We start from the raw sequence: 23,942 nt of genomic DNA on the forward strand, positions 1-23,942 counted from the left end.
TGGATATCACACACACAGCCCAGATAGTGAACTGGTGGACTACATTCAGCTCTGTCTGGTCAATGAAGATGCTTGGTGGCCGGTACTCTTCCTTGGGAACAGCTGGTGAAGCACATCAGTTTTCTTTAGGCCGACCTCAAGTTCAAAGAGCTGGCAAGCTTCTGCAAAGCAGGATGTTACGTGCTGTAAAGCGGCTTCCGTGTGGGAAACATGTGCGTCGTCGTCTGCAAAGAGAAGTTCTCTAATCAGTTTTTCCAAGGTCTTGGTGTGAGCTTTAAATAGCCTTAAGTTGAAGAGGTTGTCATCAGTACGAAATTGGATATAGATGCCATCTTCGTCATCAACGTCTTCTGTTGTTGTTTGGAACATCATGCTGAAGAAGATTGAGAACAGTGTGGGGCTACAAATCAGCCCTGTTTCACGCTATTTACATTGGGGAATGTCTGTGACAGGACTTTATTGTTTCTGACCTGACCAAGCTGGTCTTCATGTAGTTGGATAACCATGGTAAGGAACTTTGGAGGACAGCCAAGCTTTTCAAGGATTTTCCACAGTCCAGTTCTGCTCATCATGTCATATGCCTTCGTCAGATCCACAAATGTGATGTACAGTCCTTTGTTTTGTTCTCGACTTTTCTCTTGGATCTGCCTCAGGACGAACACAATTTCAGTCGTGCCCCTATTGGCTCTGAAGCCACGTTGACTCTCTGGAGCATGTTCTTCTGCAACGGTGGGCACCAGTCTGTTCAGCAACACTCTAGTAAGGATTTTGCCTACAGTGGAGAGCAGAGTTATCCCATGGTAGTTTGAGCAGTCAGACTTTTCCCCCTTGTTTTTTTGTACAAGGTGATGATGACTGCATCTCGGAGGTCTTGTGGAAGTTTCCCTAGCTCCCAGCAGCAAAACAAACGAAGAACTCGTGGAGTTTGGTGTGCAATGCTGGGCCTCCTCACTTCCGTATCTCTGGTGGTATACCATCTTTTCCTGTAGCCTTCCCAGTCTTCAGCTGTTCTATGGCTTTTACAGTCTCTTGCACTGTGGGTGCCTCATCGAGTTTCATTTTTGGTGGCTGTTGTGGGATGTGATCAATAGCTGCCACCTGGACTGTACGGCTAGTGCTGAAGAGGGTGCGGAAGTGCGCTGGCCAGCGGTTCAGGATAGAGTCCCTGTCAGTGAGTAGCTCTTGTCCATCTGCACTACGTTGGGGGCTCTGTATTTGGAAGGAAGGACCATGGTCTGCTTTCAACACTTCATAGAACCCCTTGTAGTCACCAGTGTCAGGGTACAACTTGGTTCTTTCTGCAAGCCTTGTCCATCATTCATTTTGTTTGTCTCGAAGCCTATACTGGAGGCATCTGACGGTAAGGCGGAATGTTGCTTTCTTCTGTGTCAATGCAGCCACCCACACCATGTTTCCTTAGAATGGCTTTCCAGGCTTCTGAATATCGGCCCACTCTGACATTGAAATCTCCGAGGATGATTAGTGTTTCGCTCTCTGGGACTCTCTTGAGAAGTCTGCGCAGGTCAGCGTAGAATGCATCCTTTCTAGAATGATCTGCCTGGAGTGTTAGAGCATACACACTGAAGAGTGTGGTGTGTTGTTAGTTCCCTTACTGGAAACGCATGTACAAGATGCGGTCGGTGTGACCAGTGGGAAGGTTTGTTAACTTGGTGGCGATTGAGTAATTGACCATGAAACCGACTCCTGAAAGTCGTTTGTCAGTCTTTGGTTTTTCTGCCCAGTACAGGGTGAATCCAGTGCAGAGTTCTCTCAGACTTCCCTCCCCTGAAAGGCGGACTTCGCTAAGTGCAGCAATGTCAACACCAAGGCGAGAGAGTCAATGTGCAATTAAGGCAGAGCGTCGTTCTGGCCTGTTGCTGCCCGTTGAGTCTAGCATTGTTCTTATGTTCCAACAAGCCAGTTTTAGTCTTTTCCCACGATGTGAGGCAGGTGGGACATGTCTTGTTTTTTCTGTTATGTTTCGACCACGTTGGAATATGTGTGATAGCATCAGATGCCAAGATCGACAAAGAAATAGACAACAGACTGGCCAAAGCAAACAGCGCCTTTGGCAGACTCTATAAAGGAGCTACAAGCTGCTGACCGTGAAAGCTGGCGACGTACAGTTCACCGGGCCACAGCCACGTTGGAACAAAACAGACTGGCCACCTTGGAGAAAAAACGATTGCGAAGAAAATACCGGAAACCATCTGCAGCATCCACCACAACCTAGACATTCCCCTGCAGCATCTCAGTGGACAGACGTGCCTGTCACGTATTGGGCTCGTCAGCCACCAGCGCTCGTGCAATAGACGAGGACTTCCTCCTTCCTAAATCTTCGCAAGCGAAGTCAAGACAACAACAGTGTATGTATGTACATACGTACGTACGTACGTACGTACGTATGTATGTATGTATGTATGTATGTTTGTATGTATGTATGTGACTGATGGATGATAGCTGTGTAAATTTGTGCAGCCAAATTGTGAAGTGATATTCAGGTCAGGATACAGGTGGGAAAACTGACTTTGGTGAGTTCCTAATATAGTGCATTGATGTAACTATACAATTAAAAAGACAACTGAACAATAGGACCTTAACATCAGTTTATTAGTCTTATTATTATTTCATTTTATTATCATCACTAAAGAGGTATTGTTCGTAGAAATGCGTGCGTATGAACCTTATTAGTGTTATTATGTCAATAAATATAATATTATTCGTGTATTTCCCTCTGTTTGTCTTCGTTCTTTGAGTGATTATCGCCTGTCCTAAGCATTCACCCTCACATATTTTAAGTGGCTGGCTAAGTGTTGGGGAGGAACTCATGACAATGCATAGACAATGCACGATCGTTGTGTGTAATTTAAGGGATATGAATAAGTATTGGTTACACTCCTAAATCTGATTTTATGATCGAAACTGTTCTGCCTGCTGACTTCTAACATAATTATCCATTTCAACGGCTCTTCATTTGTACACAATGAATCATGCTGTTATCATTTTTTAGACTTATACATCCACCATTATCTGACACTTTGAACCTTGTTTAACCTTGCACGTACTGCCCACTCTAAGATTATGTTGAGTGTTTATCCTTTCCCCATTTTGTTTGTAACTTATTATTAGCATCATTTGGTGTTTTTACCAAATTAACTTACATAGTTTTCACTATGTATCAGAAGTACATCATCATGTATAGATCATATTTATTACCTCATAAACACAATTCTACGAATATGGCTGGTCACTTATCGAGATAAGTTGAAAATTATTCTAAACGAGTGTCCTAACTATTTTATGGTACTTACAGGACGGACGTAAGTGAAACGAGGAATGGCAATACACAACAGGGTAAAACAAAGGCTGACAGTCTCAGCTTCAAAAGTTAAGTGGCAAATATCCCATTTATGATCCAATTATATGACGTTATTTACTTGCCACGAATATCGACACTACCGCCTATTCTACACTAAACCCCTAATCCACATGGCCCTTGTCCGCCCAAAATGGTTGCAAAAGGGTCGACGATACAGATGCAATGAAAAGCTGTTTTAAATATGGGATACCCTCTGGTATTTCAATCATCTTTTATGTGATTATGCAATGAATGAGTACATTATGGTCTATCTTTCGACATCTGTTTAATCACTGTCTGATTGGATACTCTTGAAAAAATCAGTGATTATCATATTTCTTCATTTCAAGTGAAATAGGCAAGAAAATGTATGCACAACCAAATCTTTAACATACCGTAATCACAAGTCGCCTTAACGGCATCATATACCGACCCAATTTTACACTGACAGTTCTTCTGCTCGCTGCATGTGCCGTTAATACCATCACAGACAGCTGAATCGTTGCACGAATTGTTGAAAATTACTGAAATGGTAAAATATTTCAAAGAATCACTGAGGTTTTAAGCTGTTTACTGTGAAATCATTACGATTTTAAAATTCCAATTTGATATATTGCGATATGGTCTATATTATAACATCAATGATTTAAATCTTATATGGGGCCGACTTTTTCGTTTCTTCTTATTCTTCCTGACATTGCAACAAATAAAGATGATCATCCAATCAGGCGAGCAATTTGTGCAGCTCCCATAAATTTTTATTTTTCTGTTATGACCTTTGAGTAGTGAAGGAGGACGATTCAGCCTCAGTGGGAATTAGCATTACAGACCCCCCCCCCCCGAGACTGTTTAGCCTCAATGGAAATTTAACATGGAGAAAAATCGTGGGATTGTTTAGCCTCAAGGGAAATTTAACATGGAGAAAAATCGTGGGATTGTTTAGCCTCAAGGGAAATTTAACATGGACGAAAAATCGTGGGACTGTTGAGCCTCAAGGGGAATTGAACATGGGACTGTATAGCGTCAAGGGAAACTTAACATGGGATTTTTTTTTTTAAAAATTAAAAAATAAAAAATGGGGTAGGCAATGAAAAGTCATTCTCTTTTCCAGACCTATGAGTGGCCTTGAAAAGGGCCTTTGGGTTTATGTTAATGTATCCATTAACATAAGTGGCACCGCATTGGTCTTATTCTTGTCCTTAGGCTGCGTCTCACTGTAGGACCGTAAATCAGCACTCTTTTGAGGCATCCTTGTCTTTCTACGTAGATCCTACGTATGCACAGACTGGTGTCTGTCCTGTGGACAACGGTCCACTTGGATCGGACATACATTAGCATGTCCGTCCTAAACATCATTGAAGACACAAGGGTGGATGATTCAACTGTGGTCCACATATTGAGGCGACGAGAACAGGTCAATCAATGCAGTGAACTGCGCTTATTTATAGGTAGAGGAAGGATTGAAACGGATTGAGTTCATTCACCAATCCGAACACGCGTTACAAAATTCAGTCAGTCCGCATCCAGTCCGAAGAGAACAGTCTGTGACGTCACGTGGTCTATATAGATTCGCTAGCGCCTGTGTGCAGTCAATCGATGCGAGACAGTGATTCAACATGACGAAAACGATTCATTGGGGTGCACCAGCAGTGGAGACCGCCCAAGGGAACCCGGACTTACTTTCAGAAGAGGTACATTGGGATTTTGTGGATTTTCTTACCTCGCAAGAATTTGTTCCGGAACCTTCGTCACCTTCTTCATTACCGCAAGTGGAGAATTTTAGACAGAGACAGAAAGAAGAATTGGAGAAATTTATACAACGACAAAAGGAAGCGGAACAAGCTTTTCTCCTACAGCAACAGCAGCAAGAAGAAGAGGTAAGAAAAAAACAAGAAGAAGAAGAAGTAGCAGCAAAGAAACAAGAGGGTGAAAATCAAACGGTCACGGTACTGTTGGACATTTCAGCGGAGTTAAGAAGTCTGAAACAAATGTATCAGACCTCTTTATTACGACCGAAGAGAATACGACCTTCCCGAGCTAAACACGTCAACCCTGTGACTAAGCCTACCGTACCACCCTTAGTGATTTCAACCCAATCATCATCATCAACAGTACGCAGTCCAGAAGTAGGCCTCGGCCGAGGAAAAGGCTTAAGCCAGTTAAAGTTGATTGCTTAAACTCACCCCTACACCAAAAAAACCAAAGGCCCTTTTCAGGGCCACCCATGTCTCTCGAAAAGAAATACAATTTCAATTGCCAATAACTCAAAAAAAAATCCCATTTTACCCCTATAGTACGTGTATATGAGTGCGTGAGTGTACGTTCTTATTTTAAAAATCAAAACTCAAAGACACTTGCCTTATATAATTAATGTATTCTTTTATCCATAGTTACAATTCAATTCACAATTCACAACAGAGCACTTTAAAAAGTTTATAAACTTCTTCTGTCTCATTGTTTACTCTCTCTGTTTTTTAAATTTCTTCACCCTCACAGGCTTTTCCTCTTCTTCCTCCTCACTTTCTACCCTTCTTTTCTTCTCCTGTTTCTTTTTCTTTACCTGGCTGCTTTCTTCCTCTGAAGAATCTTTCTCTTCCTCTGAAGAATCCCTCTTTTCTTCTGCCTCCTCTTGTTTCTTTTTTGGGCAATCTGGAGACCAATGTCCTTTCTCTTGACAATAATAACAGGTATCTTGACTTGTCTTTTCTAGCCCCTTTTTTTCTTTTTTGATGGTCTGGACACTCTGAAGACCAATGCCCTTTCTTCTGACAGATATAGCAAGTATCTTGACTTTTATCTCGAAAAGAAGGAGAGTAGTCCGTCGGCTGGTCTGAAGAGAATTTTCTAATGACCCCTCGCAAAGCTCTGATGAAACGTTCGATTTGGCTAGTCTCTTCCATCGTTGTGCTCGGTTTGAGAGTGAAATGAATAGTGAAAGGACAAGACACACACCCTTTTATATACGCTGGTTTGCCATGACTATAAATTAGTTTATGGTGTTTAAACTTTAGTCATTTGACGTTTTGCACTCAAGATGAAACGATCCAATTCATTCGAGAAGAAAGAAGAAGAAAGTAAGAGGCAGAAACGTGATCTATCGCCTCGTACCAGAGCTGAAGTCTTGGCACAAATTCATGCCAGTGATTTTGAAGAGGACATGAGTGAACCAGAATCCAAACCCTCTAAACCAAGTTCGCCACCATTAGTCAACCCTGAAAAGTACTATTCCATTCGAGAGACGGAAAAGCGCTCCTCTAGAAAATTTAGAAGCACGGCTTACAAATACACGGTGAAGTTTAAAGATTTCAAGGTTGAAGTACCGTTAGAGAAAGCAGAAGGGTTCATCACTGGGGTGTGGGATTCTTTGCTAACCGCACTCAAGCGACAATGTCAACCCAAAGAAGACGATCGCTTGAGACTTTCCATACAACACGACGGTTTGAAATCCCCTGTTTGGATCGAGCTTAGCACCCCTGCAGAATTGACCGCTTCCAAAGTCATGGACAAGATTCAACACGTGCAACAATCTAATGACCAGTTTGACATCACCGATGGAAAAGCCACACTGGACATGACCCACGTCTCTCCTCCTCAAGGGACCGGACAACGCAATAAGGTGTTACTGGTGAACGAGCTTCGCAGCACCAAAAAGAGTCTCGTCCAAATTCACAATTCTCAAGACCAGATGTGTTTAGCTCGAGCCATCGTGGTGGGACGAACCTGTGCCAACAAGAACGACACGACAGAATGGAAAAGAGCCTGGAAAATTATTCGACAATAGGACCGAGCCAAACAGCGAAACGATGCAGAACTCCTGTTGCAACAAGCCCGCCTGTCCAAAGACACACCCTGTGGCATTCCTGAAATGCAAAAATTACAAGCTGTCCTAGCTCCACGATACACCTTGAAAGTGTACCCTCAAGAAGTGCGCGGACCTCTGTTGTTTCGAGGGAAAGACTTTAAGGACGGAAAATACATTCATGTCTATTATCACGATGACCATTTCGATACCATTACCAGTATCACTGCATTCCTGGGATACGGTTATTACTGTGAGAAATGTGACTATGGTTATAATAATCGAGAGCAACACAAAAATTGCGGATTGAAATGCTCAGGATGTTTGGCCTCTCCACCCTGTCTGAGCGAAGGACCAGTGCCTTGTTCAACTTGTCTGCGCACGTTTGTCAGCCCTACCTGTTACCAACAACATTTGAAGACGCAAGGTTCACAGCAGAAATGTGCTTGTCAACTGCTGAGATTGTGCCCTACATGTGGACAAGGCGTACGTACCAATAATGACAAGACACACGTACGTTCAGGAAAGAAAAAATGTCACATTTGTCACCACATCGTGGACTTGGAACACCAATGCTACGTGCAAAAACACCAACCCCCACCAGAGAAAGAGGACGGTCACAAGAAGAAAGGCAATTTCATCTTTTTTGATTTCGAATGCATGCAAGAGACCGGTATTCACATTCCTAATTTCTGCGTGGCTCATCGAGCGTGCGAGAAGTGCATTCAGGAACCTATCTTCAGTCATTGTCCTCACTGCAGTAAGATTCCCGGAGGGCGTGAAAAAATCTTTCGAGGATCGAACACGTTAGCCGATTTTGCCCAATGGGTTTTAGACCCTATCGACAAGACGTGGAGCCAAGAGGACATCGAACGTTACGGAGATTGTCATCGTCATGCCACAGTGATGGCTCACAATTTCTCCGGATACGGTGGACAGTTTCTTTTGAGATACTATACGGAACAAGGCACCGAGCGTCCTAAAGTCACTTTGAACGGAGCCAAAATCATTTTTATGCAAGTGGGACAAGTGCAGTTTAAAGATTCGATGAGCTATTTGGCCATGCCTTTGAGCCGAATGCCTAAAACGTTTGGAATGACAGAAATGGCTAAAGGGTACTTTCCACACTTTTTCAATACGGAAGCCAATCAACACGCCGTTCTACCCCATTTACCTGAGGCTCACTATTACGACCCCGACAACATGCGTACCGAACAAAGAGAAGCTTTCTACGCTTGGTACCAGGCTCACGCCTCGGACCCTTTCGACTTTCAGGAAGAAATGTTAAAGTATTGTCGTTCCGACGTGGACATTTTACGACGTTGCTGTGGAAAATTTCGAGAACTGTTCATGGAACACGGAGGGGTCGATCCTTTGAAAGAAGCTTGCACCATTGCCAAAGCGTGTTCCTTAGTGTACCGGCAACGATTCATGCCTGAAAACACCGTGGCTGTCATAAGTCCTCAAACGAAAAAACGTCAATACTCGGTCAAAGCCCTACGCTGGTTACATTACTTGTGCGACAAGGAAGACAAGTGGATTCAGCATGCCCGCAACGGAGGGGGCGAAAAGACCATCGGAACGTATTCGGTCGATGGCTGGGACTTAGAAAACCCCAAGATCGTGTACGAGTTTAACGGTTGCTTATTTCACGGATGTCCCGTCTGTTACCCTGACCGTGGCACTAAAAATCAGTTTTTACAACGAACCATGGAAGACTTGTACCAGGCCACTTGTCAGCGACGCCAAAAGTTAGAAGAGGAAGGATACCAAGTGGTGGAAATGTGGGAACACGAGTACGATCACCGTTTGAAAACCGATCCCGAATTTAAACGCCTCGTGGAAAGTTACCAGTTCATGGACCCGCTGAACCCGAGGGATAGTTTGTACGGAGGAAGGACCAATGCCACCTGTTTGCTGTACCAAGCCTACGAAGAGAAAGGAGAAGAAATTAAATACTTAGACGTGTGTTCGCTGTATCCCTACGTGTGCAAATATTGTCGCTTTCCTGTAGGGCACCCACAATTGCTGACGGAACACATCAACCTGAAAAACATTCGACAATACGAAGGTCTGATCAAGTGTAAAGTTTTGCCTCCCACGGACTTGTGCCATCCCGTGTTACCTCACCATTGCCAAGGCAAACTGATGTTTCCTTTGTGCCGTACTTGTGCCGAAACGTGCAACCAAGATCTGCCTTGTCAGCACACCCAGGAAGAACGTGCCTTGACGGGACGTGGGTTAGCGTGGAATTGTTCAAAGCTCTGGACATGGGATACCAACTGTTAGAAGTGTACGAAATTTGCCACTTTCCCAAGACACAACAATACCACAAGGGTGATCCCAGTCAGAAAGGCATTTTTGCCGACTACGTGGATGCCTTTTTGAAACTGAAACAAGAAGCCAGTGGCTATCCGTCCTGGTGTCACACTCCCGAAGACCAAATACATTTCAAAGAGAAATACTGTGAACAAGAAGGCATCACTTTAGACCACATCGAGAAAAACGAAGGCAGGCGATCGTTTGCCAAAGTGATGTTAAATTGCTTGTGGGGTAAAATGGCACAACGATCGTGTTTATCCAAGACGGAATATTTGACAGAACCTTCCCGCTACTTCCAGATGATTCACGACAAAACCAAATACATGAAACACGTGGACGTCGTTCGTGAGGATTTGATCTTGGTCAATTACGAAGAAGATCTGGACTTTGTAGAAGCCGACGAATTTGGAAATGTCATCATTGCGGCTTACGTGACAGCTCATGCTCGCTTAAAATTGTACGAAGCTTTAGAACTGTTAGGGGAACGTGTCCTATACTTTGACACAGACAGTTGCATTTACATCCATCACCCGAGTCAACATCACCATGACATCGAAGGAGACCGTTTAGGAGCCTGGACAGACGAGCACCCCGACGACAAGATTCTAAGTTTCGTCAGTGGCGGTCCCAAAAATTACGGCTACGAATACCAGGACCCACAAGGAGAAGTGCACACGACGTGCAAAGTGAAAGGACTGACTCTGAATTATCGTACCAGTCGTGTGGTCAACTTTGGGGTATTGAAAGAAGCCTTGCAATCGGGAGAGGATGAACACTTTAAAGTGACCACCTATCAACCGAACAAGATTGTACGTTTACCCACTCACCACATCGTCAATCGACCCTTGGAAAAAGTCTATCAAATCGTGTACCAGAAGCGAGTGCGTCTGCCCAATCATTTCACTTTGCCGTATGGACATGTTGGTATAAAACTTTGGTTGTAAGCGGATAGCCACCCACTAGAAGGATGACTTCGCCACAGCAAGAATCGAGTGAGAAACCCGATGAGAACTCCAAGTTCAAACCCTACCATTTTCCAGTCTTCTTACCTGACTATTGTGATTGTGCCCGTCGATTGGACACGTTTCAGAAATGGCCTACGGATAGGGAAGGATTACCTTCTTCGCATGTTTTAGCTAGAACAGGATTTGTCTACTTGGGACCTGAGTCAGGATTGTAATACGAAGTACAGTGTTTCGCTTGTGGCCTGAAGTTACGAATGGATCTATGTATCTATAAAGATTCAGCTATTCTGGAACACACTCGATGGTCTCCGCACTGCCCTTACCTTTCTATGGCCTTTCCACCCATGACATTACTGTACAATGATGACGGTACCTTAGAGACGGTACCTCCAAAACAAGACATAAAAAGCATAAAAAAAGAACGATGTACAAGCTTGAGACTGCATTGCGACTAGTATAAAAAGGGGCTATGGTCAAGATCGATAGTTCATTGGGACTACCAAGACCGAGCGAACAAGATGAATACTTTAAGAGATACACAAAACAAGTTTAGACAGGCACAATTCAAGTGTGGGGCTTCGGACGTGGAATGCGATTGTCAACCTTGCGATGGGTACGATGCTGTACGTTGTGACCTTAGCGATGCCGTAAAGCATCATGGGAACTTTGTTCTCACTACCCCTATAATGGAAAGTGATGCTGTGCGTGTCAAACCTGAGGGATGCGAAAGCGATGCCGATCGTCCTCTTGGACACTTTACTGGGTTTCGTTTTAAAGGGGAATGTTCACCTTCACGTCTACCCCCCTACGGATGTCATCCAGTCCTGAGCAAACTCCTGTCCATGTCACCCAACCCTCATCGAAACGAACCTGTGAAAGACGAATATTCGTTTCCTGTGCGTTTGTCGGAATACTGCGACTTTGAAAATCGTCTTCAATCGTTCAAAGGAAAATGGCCTAAGTATCTGGGAGGAACGACCCCCGAAGAATTAGCCAGAGCCGGATATTTCTACTTGGGCGAAGGGGATAAAGTCAAGTGCTTCAGTTGCGGTGTGTCACTTCACCACTGGGAACCGCAAGATTCGGCCTACGTAGAACATGCCCGATGGTCACCGAATTGTCATTACTTACCCTTAGTGGGACCGAGACATTAAAGTAACGTACCATGTCGTTGACGAAGAAGAAACCAGTTTGGCTAGAAGTCAAATGTTGGACATCACCGAGACCAGTATTTAAACTTCATTTCAAAAACGATATTAAATCATTACCTAAAGAACTGCAAGAGAAGATTTACAAGGAAGTTTGGCAGGGACTTGCCAGAGTGAAATCTCAATGGGTCACTGTAGAACTTTTGTGCCGTGAAATTCACAAGAGGAAAGTGAAAAAAGTCAACCAGTGTGTTAGATTTCTTTGGGTCAAGTGTGCATTCGTCCTATTGTATTACTCTAGACCGTTTACATCAAAAAGAGTTCAGTGACATTCTTGGACGTTACCCTGAATGGCAGTGGTCAGAAATTACTCACTATGTGGATTACTTTTGCTCTAGGAGAAGATTGTGAATTGTACGGACTGACCTATTCATGGATACTTTATAAGAGAACATTCGTGCTTTGCCTGTGGAGTTGAGAGAAAGGATTTACCGAGAGCTGGTCAAAATACAAGTCAAACGTAAAGAACAATTGCATCCGTTACGTCACCAGATCTTTAACCACTGGTACCTGAATGGTATAAGAGGACTGATTCGTCAGAAATTGTTTCAGTGGTCAGACCTTGTTGAACACTTTCAGTTTGTGAATGAACTAAACGTTCGTAATTTTGGTTACTTCGAGATTCACCTGCAACGTATTGAGGAGGACGAGTTAAAGGATTACCAACATATGTTACGTGGAATCTGCTTAGCGAAAGACGAAACATCTAGACAAACTCTGACGTTTCGGTTACAATATGTAACATTTAAATTCCCTACTGGAGAACGAAGATGTCTAGTTAGAAATAACCTTTATTGCTTCCGAAACAAAGAGACTATAAAATCAGGCTGCCATGCCACGGATTATGTCACATATCATTGAACAGATTCCGTGGAAGGAACTCAATGACCATATTCAAACCGTGGATCATTACCATCGATTATTACAAGAACTTTATCCATTCAATTTGGGTCGACAAGTGGTGTGTGTCTTAGTGACTTGTTTTCTGGGATTTCGTTTACCAGCCGATTCCTTGTGGACTCTTTATGAACAGCACTTACCACCTCAATGCCCTTAAATGGTCACGAAAGACTCCTTTTGCTCAAAACCTTGCGTTTTCATCTGGATACTTCTCGACCTCTACGGGAAAAAAAGATTCGTCAGCTTTTAGCTACCCAAGACGTGTATGACGATGTGTGTGTAGCTTGTGACTTACATCCCCATTGGACAGATGTCCGTGCCTGGAAAGAATGGGATTTTGAGGATTGGACCCAAGAAGCGGCCCAGTATGCACGAGAGTTGTTCAAGGAAAAAAGTTACTTTTCAACCTGTGTTAGTGACGGTGCCAGAAGAACCCGTCACCTAGGACAGGACTGTCGTGGACAGGCCTGAAAGACCCTTTCGGGAGGACACTTGTGTGACCTTACCCCTATAGAACTGGTCAGAACTTTACCCAAAACATGTTGTACAGACACTTGTTTTTATTCCACGTTGATGGTTATCATGTGCCTTTTATCCTTGTACTTAAGCCTTTGGCTTTTATGTATTTTTGTCTTTCGTATTCATGTTTAAAACATTCAATAAACGTGTTCTGAAAAAAGTATATAAACTCTCGTCTTGTTTGTTTTCGTGTCACAAGTGACATTTCTGTCACTATGGCTACCTCTGCTGTCTCTGCTCCCTCTTCCTCCACTGTCAAAGTCATTGACGAACACTTAGATCGTGCCAGTTGGGAGGCTTTGTATCTTCGTCATCCCTTTAACATGCTCATTGCTGGACCTAGCGGTTCAGGCAAAACCGAATTCGTCAAACGTTTGATCGAACATAAACATCATTTGATCGATCGGCCACCTCAGCGGATCGTGTGGTGTTACAAAGAGTGGCAATCGGCGTACAGCCTCTTGCGAGAAAGTCAAGGCGATTCCATCGTGTTTGTGGAAGGCATTCCTAAAGAAGACGACGGCATCGTCTCTGATTCCCGTCAAACCCATTTGGTCATTTTCGACGACATGTAAGGAGAAAACGAAGAAGAAATTAAACTGTGGTTCACGAGCAAAGGGCATCACCGTAATGCCAGTGTCGTTTACATCACCCAAAATTTATTTCAACAAAGTAAAGCCCATCGCACCATCAGTCTCAATGCGCATTACGTGGTCTTGTTTAAAAGCCCTCGAGATAAATCGCAAGTGCAAGTCTTAGCCAAACAGTTAGGAACGCCTTGGCTGACTCAGGTGTACGACGATGCCACTCAAACGCCACACGCCTATTTACTCGTCGATTTGAAACCTACGACCCCCGATGATTTGCGATTTCGTACCCACTTGTTTCACCGCTGGTGCCAAGACGGAGGGCCTGTCCTTTACACGTCTCCGTCCTCGACTTAATTTCACTCCACAAAAAAATCTATAAAAACCTCAGACCCTTTTCGTCTGTCTCACACACATTTTGAACATGACGTCCCTTCAGTCGCATCTTCCCGTCAAATTGATTCGTGCCTTGTATGGCATCAGTCGACAAAAAAATCCACAAATACGAGCTCGTGTCTTAGAAGCTAGTCTCAAAGAAGTCTTACGATGGTTCACGGTGACGGCACGTCAATTACTCCAAGGAATCATTCAGATTCCTCATCAAACCAAACGCTTCTTTGATCGAAACAAAGTCGCTTTGACCCAACTGGCCGATCTCCGCATCGACACTCAAACCAAAAAACAAATCATTTTGAAACCTGGAGGGAGCGGTACTCTAGGAGGGGTCATCATTCGCTCTCTTTTAAGATGGGATCCTAATGCCCCCAAACTTCTCCCCAAGAAAAAAGTCAAACGAAGCTCCAAGAAGAAGAAAAAGACCAGACCCCCAAGGAGAACTTCTCCAGTGGCGGGACCCTCCTCTTACCAGACACCACCCCGGAAAAAGAAAAGAAGCCCCCAGAAAAAGAAACAGAGAAAAAGTCCCCAGAAAAAGAAAAGTCCACAGAAGAAAACTAGTCACAAGAGAGGCACTTCTTCGGCCAGGACGCAACCTTACACTCGCAAACCACGACTTGCCACGGCGGTGACTGCGTCTCCGGCAGCCTCACGTTCATCCACTTCCCCGTTGATGACACCAAGAACTGAAGAGTACTTGGAGACGTTGATTACACCAAGAACTTCTCCGTTGATGACCCCAAAAAGAACTTCCCTAGTGGCAGGACCCTCCAATTTAGTGACAGTGGCTGCTGCTCACAAAGTACCTTCTCCCAAAATCAAAGTTCAAGAAAGATCGGGCATGTTACAAAGTTTACTGGATTTGTCCAAGCAAGAACTGGCTCGATTTAGCCATTTGAGTACCCCTGCACGACGTGTCATGCCTGTCCTCAAATTGAAACGACGAAAAGACAATCAGTGGCGACGCGTTCCAGTATAAAAAAAAGACCTGTGACCAAGTCGGGGTATCAGTGTTTTGGTGCTCCTGAAGATTCAAAGACTTCACCCTCCAGAAAACATCCCTCTTCTAAACAACCCCAAGGAAAGAAAAGAAAAGGACTGCCTCCTCGTTTAGTCAAACATGGGGACATGTTATCTGTCCTGTCCAAAGCTTCTCCACCTCTACGAAAAAAGCTCATTCAATTGGCCTCCAAAGAGGTCATCGATACCGTGTGCGAATGCTGTTTGAACGTCTTGAAAGGCACGATCCCTTTGTCCAAACACCAGAAACAATGCTTAGGCAAACATCGTCACGTTCTTCGCCAAATGGTTTAAAAGAAAATTCCCATTCGTCAAAAGAAGAAGATGTTGGTACAACGTGGAGGCATTTTACCCCTCTTGTTAGGCCCCTAACTGAAAAGAGTCTTGGGAACCATGTTGGGAGGACTGGTGGGAGCAAGATAAAAAGGCCCTCAGAAGTCCCAAGATCTCAGAATCGACCCCTGACAACCCCATGGAAGGACGAAAACTAGCTTTAGTGCCTTACAAACGATGGCTGGAATACCATCGTTGGCTAGAACAACGCACCCCGCATTTACCTCCCAATCCCAATTTGAGCGAGATGTCCCAGTTACAACACGAATTGCAGTCCTTGATGGATCGCCAAGATTTGTCCGAAACAGAAAAATCGCAAAAGTACGGTCAACTCTTGCAAAGACTGCAACTCTTTCACCAGAAAGCTTTAGACGAAACAGCTCTACCCACTCTGAAAGATTTTAAGACCTTGATGAAAAGTCCAGCACCATCACCAGTACCAGTACCAGTACCAGTGACCAAGACAGAAAAAGGAGAAAAATAAGAAGTGTTTCAAACTCCACCAGAAAAAGTATGCAAGTTAACAACACCGCCTACCTCCAGAATTGGATGGATTAAAAAGATGATGGCCACCCCTTCTTCATCACAAGAGGAAAAGAAAGTGAAGACAGAAGTGAAGACAGAAGTGAAACAAGAACCGATATCCCCTGTTCACACATCCTCCTCCTCGACACCTATTGCCGGTCGCACACGCAAAGCATTGCAATCCAAGAAAAGACAACAAGAGAAAAAGAGTAGCATCCTCCAAGAGTGGGTGTCTTATTAACAAAACACAAAAAAATGGAAAAAGTCTTAGCCAGCATTTACTACGATCCCTTCCATCCTGCAGGTTACGCAGGAGTTCAAAAATTGTATCGTGCTGCCAAAACGCGACTGAAAAGTCTCCGTTTACCTCAAGTGCAACGATGGTTACAAGAACAAGCTACCTACACTTTACACAAACCCATTCGACGCAAGTTTGCCAGAAGTCGCACCCGAGTGGAAGGCATCGATCATCAATGGCAAGCCGATTTAGCCGATGTCTCTCATTTGGCCAGCTACAATGTTTTGTGTCATCGACGTCTTTTCCAAATTTGCCTGGGTCGTACCCTTGACTTCCAAATCCAGCAGCGAGTTAGTGCGAGCCTTGCAACAGGTGTTGAAACAAAGCGGTCGTCACCCTCCTCGATGGCAAACGGACAAAGGTACCGAATTTCTGAACCAAGCTTTCCAAAAAGAATCAAAGAAACGTGACATTCATTTTTTTACCACCGAGAATCCTGAAACCAAAGCCAGCATCGTGGAACGTTTTCAACGCACTTTGAAAGAACGCATGTGGAAATATTTTACGCATCACCACACTCTGAAGTACATCGACATCTTACCGCACCTGGTGCAAGCGTACAACCAATCTTACCATCGAAGCATCGGACGTGCCCCGCAAGAAGTGACTCCCGACAACGAAGTACTGGTGTTTGAGCGCCTGTTTGGTACGTCCCCGACGAGGGCTGTCCCCAAGAAAAGTGGAGAGTTGACCGTAGGAGATTGGGTGCGCATTGGCAAAACCAAACGCACTTTCGACAAAGGTTACTTACCTAACTGGACGACCGAATTGTTTCGTGTCACTGGACGAGTGCATGGCCGTCATCCTGCCGTCTATAAATTGGAAGACATGAACGGAGAAGTGCTCAAAGGAACGTTTTATTTGCCCGAGTTACAACGTGTCACCAAAAAAGAAGACGACGTGTACGACATCGAAAGCATTCTCGAACGCAGAACCCGTAAAGTGGGCAAACGAAGTGTCAAAGAAGTCAAAGTACGTTGGAAAGAATATCCACCCAGTTTTGATTCTTGGATCGACGCTTCGCAAGTCATCGACTATAAAAAGAAATGACCATCATGCCCTTTCACACAGACGCAGCTAGGTCGACCACTCCTTCACCTAGTTCTTCTGTGCAAGATTTACAAAAACAACCCTTGTGGGTGTGGTGTGGAGAACGTGTGCCTAAAACGCAAATCGTCTTTTTCTGCCAAATCTTCGTGGTGTATTGTGTCATCGGGGCAGCCATTGCCAATTTGAGTTTGCATCAAGGAGACAAACAATTGTGGACCATTTTATTGAGCAGTTGCATCGGTTACCTGCTTCCCAATCCCTCCCTGAAATTCACTTCGAACGGGAACCACGGGAACCTTGTGTCCAGTGCCAGTGCCAGTCACCACTCCAATAACAACCACAACCAGAACCCCATTTTAGGCGAAGACACGCCTCTGACGTCCAGTAACCCCTCGGACAGCCACAGAACTCTGGAATTATGAGTTACCAAAACCAATTTTACTTAACCTTACCCAGTGACAGTTCCATGGAGGTGTTTCCCCACAACACGTTGTGCTGTTACACGGCCAAATTACCTCAGGCCATCCCATTAGATCACGAAGCCCATTGGGAAGTGGCTTTAGTGGAAATCATTCACCCGACCCAAGTCCTCAGTGTCCTTCCCAATCAAAATTTTTTTGATGTGGAAGTTCATGACGAGCAAGTGCAACAGTACTTGGATACCCATGTCAAATATGACAAGAAAACCCGTACACAAAATCAAAAGTACACCACCTATCACTTGTTCATTCCCCCAGGCTATTATTTTAGTGGTCAACATTTGGTCAGCACCATAGCATCCAGGTTTAATGTCGTGTTTCTGAAAGCTTTGGAGAGTGCCCAAAAAAGTGTCACCATAGAATACAACAAAGCAGCTCGTTGCTTCTCGATGAAATTTGAGCGGAGTAAAACCCTGTCCATTTTATTTTGTCCTGAATTGTTTGACATGTTGGGCGGAGACATGAACATGAGAATGGCCATGATCAAGAAAAACGAATTACCAATCATTTACGACAACGAGTCTTTTAGCAAGTTATTTCGTACCCCGGTAGAACTGAACCAAGGACTGAATTTGATGTTCGTGTATTCCGATGAGGTGGAGCACAACGTGGTGGGACACACCTCTGTGCCGTTACTGCGTGTCATTCCTTTCAAAGTGGATTCTGCCACGAGCACTGACGAGGAAGGTGGAAACACTTACCACGTCCACCGCGAATTTGTACATCCTCACTATTTACCTGTCAGCAAGTCGTATTTGGACACGGTCAACATTGCTATAAAAGGAGATTTGGGACAAAATATTCCATTCACCAAAGGAAAAGTCACGGTGAAACTCCATTTTAGAAAACGGTTTTCTCACGACTCGTAAGTCATGTATCCAGTGTACCGAGGGGTTGCTCGACAGCGAGGACACGGTTTAGGCCGACGAGACACACCTATAAATGCCCTGCACGCTACCGAGTCAGGCATTCAGCAAGGACAAGGCAGAAAGAGACGAAGAAAACACCCTTTCACCAGACTTCACACTTCTAGAGCGAGAAAGACAAAGAAAAGAAGAACCGTTCGAGACTTAGACGTTTTCGATTATTGAGAAAGAACAAAAAAAAAAAACAGAAAAAAATGATGCACCGAGAGTCTTGCGCTTGTTCCAAGTCGGAACTGGATCTGTTTGCCATGCCCCCCACCATGATGACGATGCAAGAATCCCAGTGGGTGGAATTTCATCCCGTCTCCTCTTTGACCGATTCCGCTCCCATCGAGTTTGAAATCAAAGGACAGCCCGAAGATTACATCGATCTGAATAGCAGTTACTTGTACCTGAAAGTCAAAGTTCTAGATAAGACTGGAGGTCCTATAGACGATGAAGCAGTAGCTCCCGTCAACAATTTCATACATCCCTTGTTCAGTGGAGTGGACTTGTACTTGAATAACAAACTAGTCAGTAGCAGCATGGATACTTACCCTTATCGTGCCTACCTGGAAAATCTCTTGACGTACGGAATAGATGCCAAGAATACTCATCTCAGTGCATATATGCTATGGGAACCTGACGAAATAAGCCAGTTTGAAATAATGGAAGGTGATGAAAAGAAAGAACACAATGAGGGATTTGTAGAACGAAGAAAAAAAATCAAAGGACTCAACAAAAGTTTAGAACTGATGGATCGTTTGCATTTGGACATGTGGTTGCAAGAGAAATATTTGCTGAACGGGGTGTATGTTCGCTTGAGACTGAATCGGAGCAGTACCGCTTTCCATTTATTGGCTGATACTGACGATTACAAAACCAAAATCCAAGAAGCCAGACTCTACGTACGACGCGTGGAAGTGTTACGCAAAGTGGGAAACGACATTAGTCAGACGTTGAGCAGAACGACCGCCAAGTATCCCATACGTGGCGTGGAAGTGAAAACCTTCACCATTCCTAGGGGACAGCAATCCATGATCCAAGATCATCTGTTCCAAGGACAGCTACCCAAACGTTTAATCGTGGTATGGTCGAGAATGAAGCCTTCAACGGAGCTATCGCTAAAAATCCTTTCTACTTTCGACACTTTAGCGTGTCCAAGATCGAAGTCAGTCGCGATGGCAAGACCTTGTGTACCCGACCTTTCGAACCTGACTTTACCAACAAGAATTACTTGAGATCGTACTTGTCCCTGTACGAAGCCACCGGACAGTTACGAACCAACACCAGTCACGGCATTACGTACGAGGATTATGCAGGAGGTTATGCTTTGTGGGCTTTTGATTTCACTCCAGACCAAGGCAGCGAAGAGGGACATTTCCACCCTATAAAATCCGGCCAGATTCGTGTGGAAATTCAGTTTAAAGACCGAGACCCTGATGTAACGGTGAACGTCATCCTGTATGCAGAATTTGATAATACCATAGAAATCAACAGTTTGAGAGAAGTCATTCTAGACTATTAGAAACCATGGAAGACTGTTATCCCTCTTTACCTAGTGGAGAAACTTTGGAGATGGAATGTGAGGAGACCGTGGAAAAAGAAGAAGTTATCATGATGAAGTCAAGATGGCCAGAACAAGAATACCATTTAGTCTCCTGTTTTTCCAAACACTTGGTCGAAAAAATGACGGAATTGATCAAGAAAGATTGCTATGGATGTCAAAACGATCATCCCAGTCAAATTCAACACGATAAATACCTGATGCTGAGTCAAGAAGAAAAATTGGACGAGTATCTGGACGATGCTTGGAGTCTCATCTCGGACGAAGACGTGTTGCACCAGTGGTATAAAGACTTGCGTGAACATTCTTGTCCAACATTAACCACTCAAGAGATCGATCGCATCGAAGCTCTCCTGAATCAGAGTGAGGAGACGAAACGAAGAAACGGTTATTTGTCAGACATTTTCAAGCAAAAAGTCAGGATCGAATTGATGACTTATTATTACCTGTGAAGAAGAATCAAACAACACACAAATGAATACCTGGGAACTTTATTACCTTTTGAACCACAGTTCGTATACGTCTTCTTGGAATCCTGTCGTCTGTGCTAAAGATGAACTCCCTCATCGCAAACCTCAAGACCATCTAGCTTACGTGATCAACACGGACGACAGTCATCTCCCAGGAACCCACTGGGTAGCCGTTTACTTTCCTCAAGAAGGATGTGTGGAATATTTCGATTCGTACGGATTGCCCCCTTTGGAAGACGATATCATTGACTTTATGAGAAGAAACGCTCAAACCACCCGATTCAATAATGTGAAATTACAAGGCACAGATTCCTTGGTGTGTGGACAATATTGTATGTATTTTCTGCATCATCGCAGCCTGGGCTTTTCCTTAGAACATTTAGTGACTCATTTTGATCCTCGTTCTTCTTCTAGAAATGATGTGAAAGTAGATCGATGGTTTTGTGACCATTATGCTTATCTTTTGTCTCAAGCTAGGAAACGTAGTGTCCATCAATGGCCTAATGACTTCCAACAATGGAAATCACAATTTCATTCACAACGTTGCCAACCCTGTCCAAAATAATGTGTAAATTGAAAAAATGTTTGTGATTTGAAAAAAAATGTTTGATGCTATATGGCTGGATTATTGTTAAAAATGTTATAGTTGTTGGTTAGTGTTAAGTGATTTTGAATAAAAAATGTTGTGTTTTGAAAAAAATGCCTTTGTCTTTTGTTTGGCTATAAGAATGTTGATTCGTGCTCTTTGACTTCTTATTATCCCTCCCATAACACTATTTGAACGTTCCGGCTCGAAAACCGTGGAGGGATGTTTTCCTTCACGTCCGCGCTTTGACTTTAAGAACCGGGGGAGTTTCCAGTCTAACCATCCATTGTCGACTCATCCTCCTACGAAGATGTGCTCCAAACTAGCTAAGCTAAACGAAGCCTATGTGAATTTGCATAGGGTCAGACACAGTCTGATACCGAAGCCAGAAGAGATAGAGAATGTGAGAATGTTAAAAGTCACTGAAGACCTGATAGAAGAGCTCTTCAGAAAAGAAGTGAACAGGGAGAAAGAAGAATGGACAGAGAAGTACAGACTTCAGAGAGAGCAGCAACAGCAACAACAACAACAGCAGCAGCAGCAGCAGGAGTAACCTGAACCTGAGAGAGGCTTTGTCGATTGTCGTATCATCACCAAAGAGTTCTTCTTCTCTTTCCGAAGAAGCAGACCTATCGTCAGAAAGTTTATCCTCAGAGGACGACGCATTCTTAGAAACTAAAAGATTGTCATAGCAAACAAAAAAAACCAGCCCTTTTCAGGGCTATCCCAAAACTCTAGAAAAGAAATAACAATCGATTTGCCAATGTGTGTAGGTAGAGTAGTGTGAATATAAACACTAACTCTTTTTTATAGTGAGAGGGTATGTGTTTGTGTATAGGATTGTGTGTTTGTAAGTGCTCACGTAAGTTGGTGTGGATAGTAGATTAAGATCGTGTCTTTTTTGCTGTTAGAGGTGTGGGGAGAGTAGATTTGGGGATGGATTGGATTGCTTTGCGTATGTGGATAGTATATTGAAGTGATTAATGAAAATTTTTTAGAATAGTGATGGGTAGTATAAAAAAGTGAGTGAGTGTTTCTTTTAGGTCCGCGCGTTGTTTGGTCATGATCTAGGTAAGATCAATTTTATGTTTTTAGGGGATGTTTTCCATCACGTCCGCGCTTTCACTATAAATTAAAAATCACTCGGCAGTCTAGCTACCCTTGTTGATTGATCAACACCAGAATGAACACCAGAATTGTGAAACTGCTAGAACTCCAGATGCACCTGGAATATGCCAGGCGCATAGTAAATGAACTGGCCGCGGAGGCCATAGTAGAAGAGGCAAGGATAAAGAAAGAAGAGGAGGAGAGAAGACAAAAGAAATAAGGAGGAAAAGAAAATAGGAGAGAAGATGGCTTACAAGATACCAGAGACAGAGGATTGGGGTGATGAAGCTAATCATCCTCCCTCTGCGCTCCCAGTCAAACGAGTCAACTGGAAAGATTGGAGTAGAAGATGTGTGTGTGGTGCCAGGCCAGGAAGGTGCCAGCATTAGATTGGTGCATCTGGAGTTAAAAACCAACAGCCCTTTCCAGGGCTACCCAATACTCTAGAAAAGAAATAACAATCGATTTGCCAATGTGTGTAGGTAGAGTAGTGTGAATATAAACACTGACTCTTTTTTCCTAGTGTAAGGGTATGTGTTTGTAAGCGCTCACGTATGTTTGTGTGAATAGTAGATTATGGGTTTGTTTATTGTTTCTTAGCGTATGTGGAGAGTATAGTTAGGGTTTTGTAACCGCTCACGTATAATTGTGTGGATAGTAAATTATGGATTTTGTTTTAATGATTTGAGTGTGTAAATAGTAGATTTGGGGTTTGTTAAATGTTGTTTCACTTATGTGGATAGTAGATTATATGAAATGAGAAAGTAGGGGGATGTTTTCCTTCACGTCCGCGCGTTGTTTGGTGATGATTTAGGTAATATCAATTTTATGTCTTAGGGGCATGTTTTCCATCACGTCCGCGCTTTTCGTATAAGAACCCACAGTATTCGTCGTTCAAACCATTCTACAGAGAAGATGGCTTCAAACCACCTCGATAAATTGCAAACATTGCAAGACGTCCTGGACAATTTGGGCATGATGGAACAAATGCTAGTGAGACTAAACGAAGATCACTATTCTTATAGTCCCCATCGAGTGAAGATGGAGATTAATAACTTAAGAAAAGCAAAGGACATGATAAGTGGTGTGATGAAAGAAATAAAGGAGGAGAAGGAGGATGAAGAGGAAAGGATAAGAATAAGAGAATGGAATGAAAAATTTGAAAAAGAAGAAGAAAATGAGAAGAGGAAGAAAGAAGAGGAGGAGAAGAAGAAAGAAGAGAAAAAAGGAAGAAAAGAAAGAAAAGAAGAGAAAGAGTGTAGGAGAGAAAATAAGAAGTTGGTGGAGAAATAGAAGAAATTAGAAGCAGAAGAAATCCAAAGGCCCTTTTCAGGGCCACTCATAGGTCTCGAAAAGAGAATGACTTTCCATTGCCTACCCCATTTTTTTATTTTTATTTATTTTTTTTTAAATCCCATGTTAAATTTCCCTTGATGCTATACAGTCCCATGTTCAATTCCCCTTGAGGCTCAACAGTCCCACGATTTTTCGTCCATGTTAAATTTCCCTTGAGGCTAAACAATCCCACGATTTTTCTCCATGTTAAAT

At 43.5% G+C, this 23,942-nt stretch overlaps 1 protein-coding gene across 1 annotated transcript in view; it reads right to left on the reverse strand.

Annotated features, from left to right (window-relative positions):
- LOC149806224 (uncharacterized) overlaps window positions 1–23,942 on the reverse strand; it is a 138,974-nt gene that overhangs the window by 108,717 nt on the left and 6,315 nt on the right. The window contains exon 4 of the mRNA XM_089951175.1: window positions 3,754–3,882. Within this exon, the coding sequence (XP_089807301.1) occupies window positions 3,754–3,882 (129 nt within the window). The remainder of the gene's footprint in view (window positions 1–3,753; window positions 3,883–23,942) is intronic.

Source organism: Sinohyriopsis cumingii, chromosome 2 (assembly GCF_028554795.1).
Source record: "Sinohyriopsis cumingii isolate HCF-2022 chromosome 2, ASM2855479v2, whole genome shotgun sequence".
NCBI classification, from domain to species: domain Eukaryota; kingdom Metazoa; phylum Mollusca; class Bivalvia; order Unionida; family Unionidae; genus Sinohyriopsis; species Sinohyriopsis cumingii.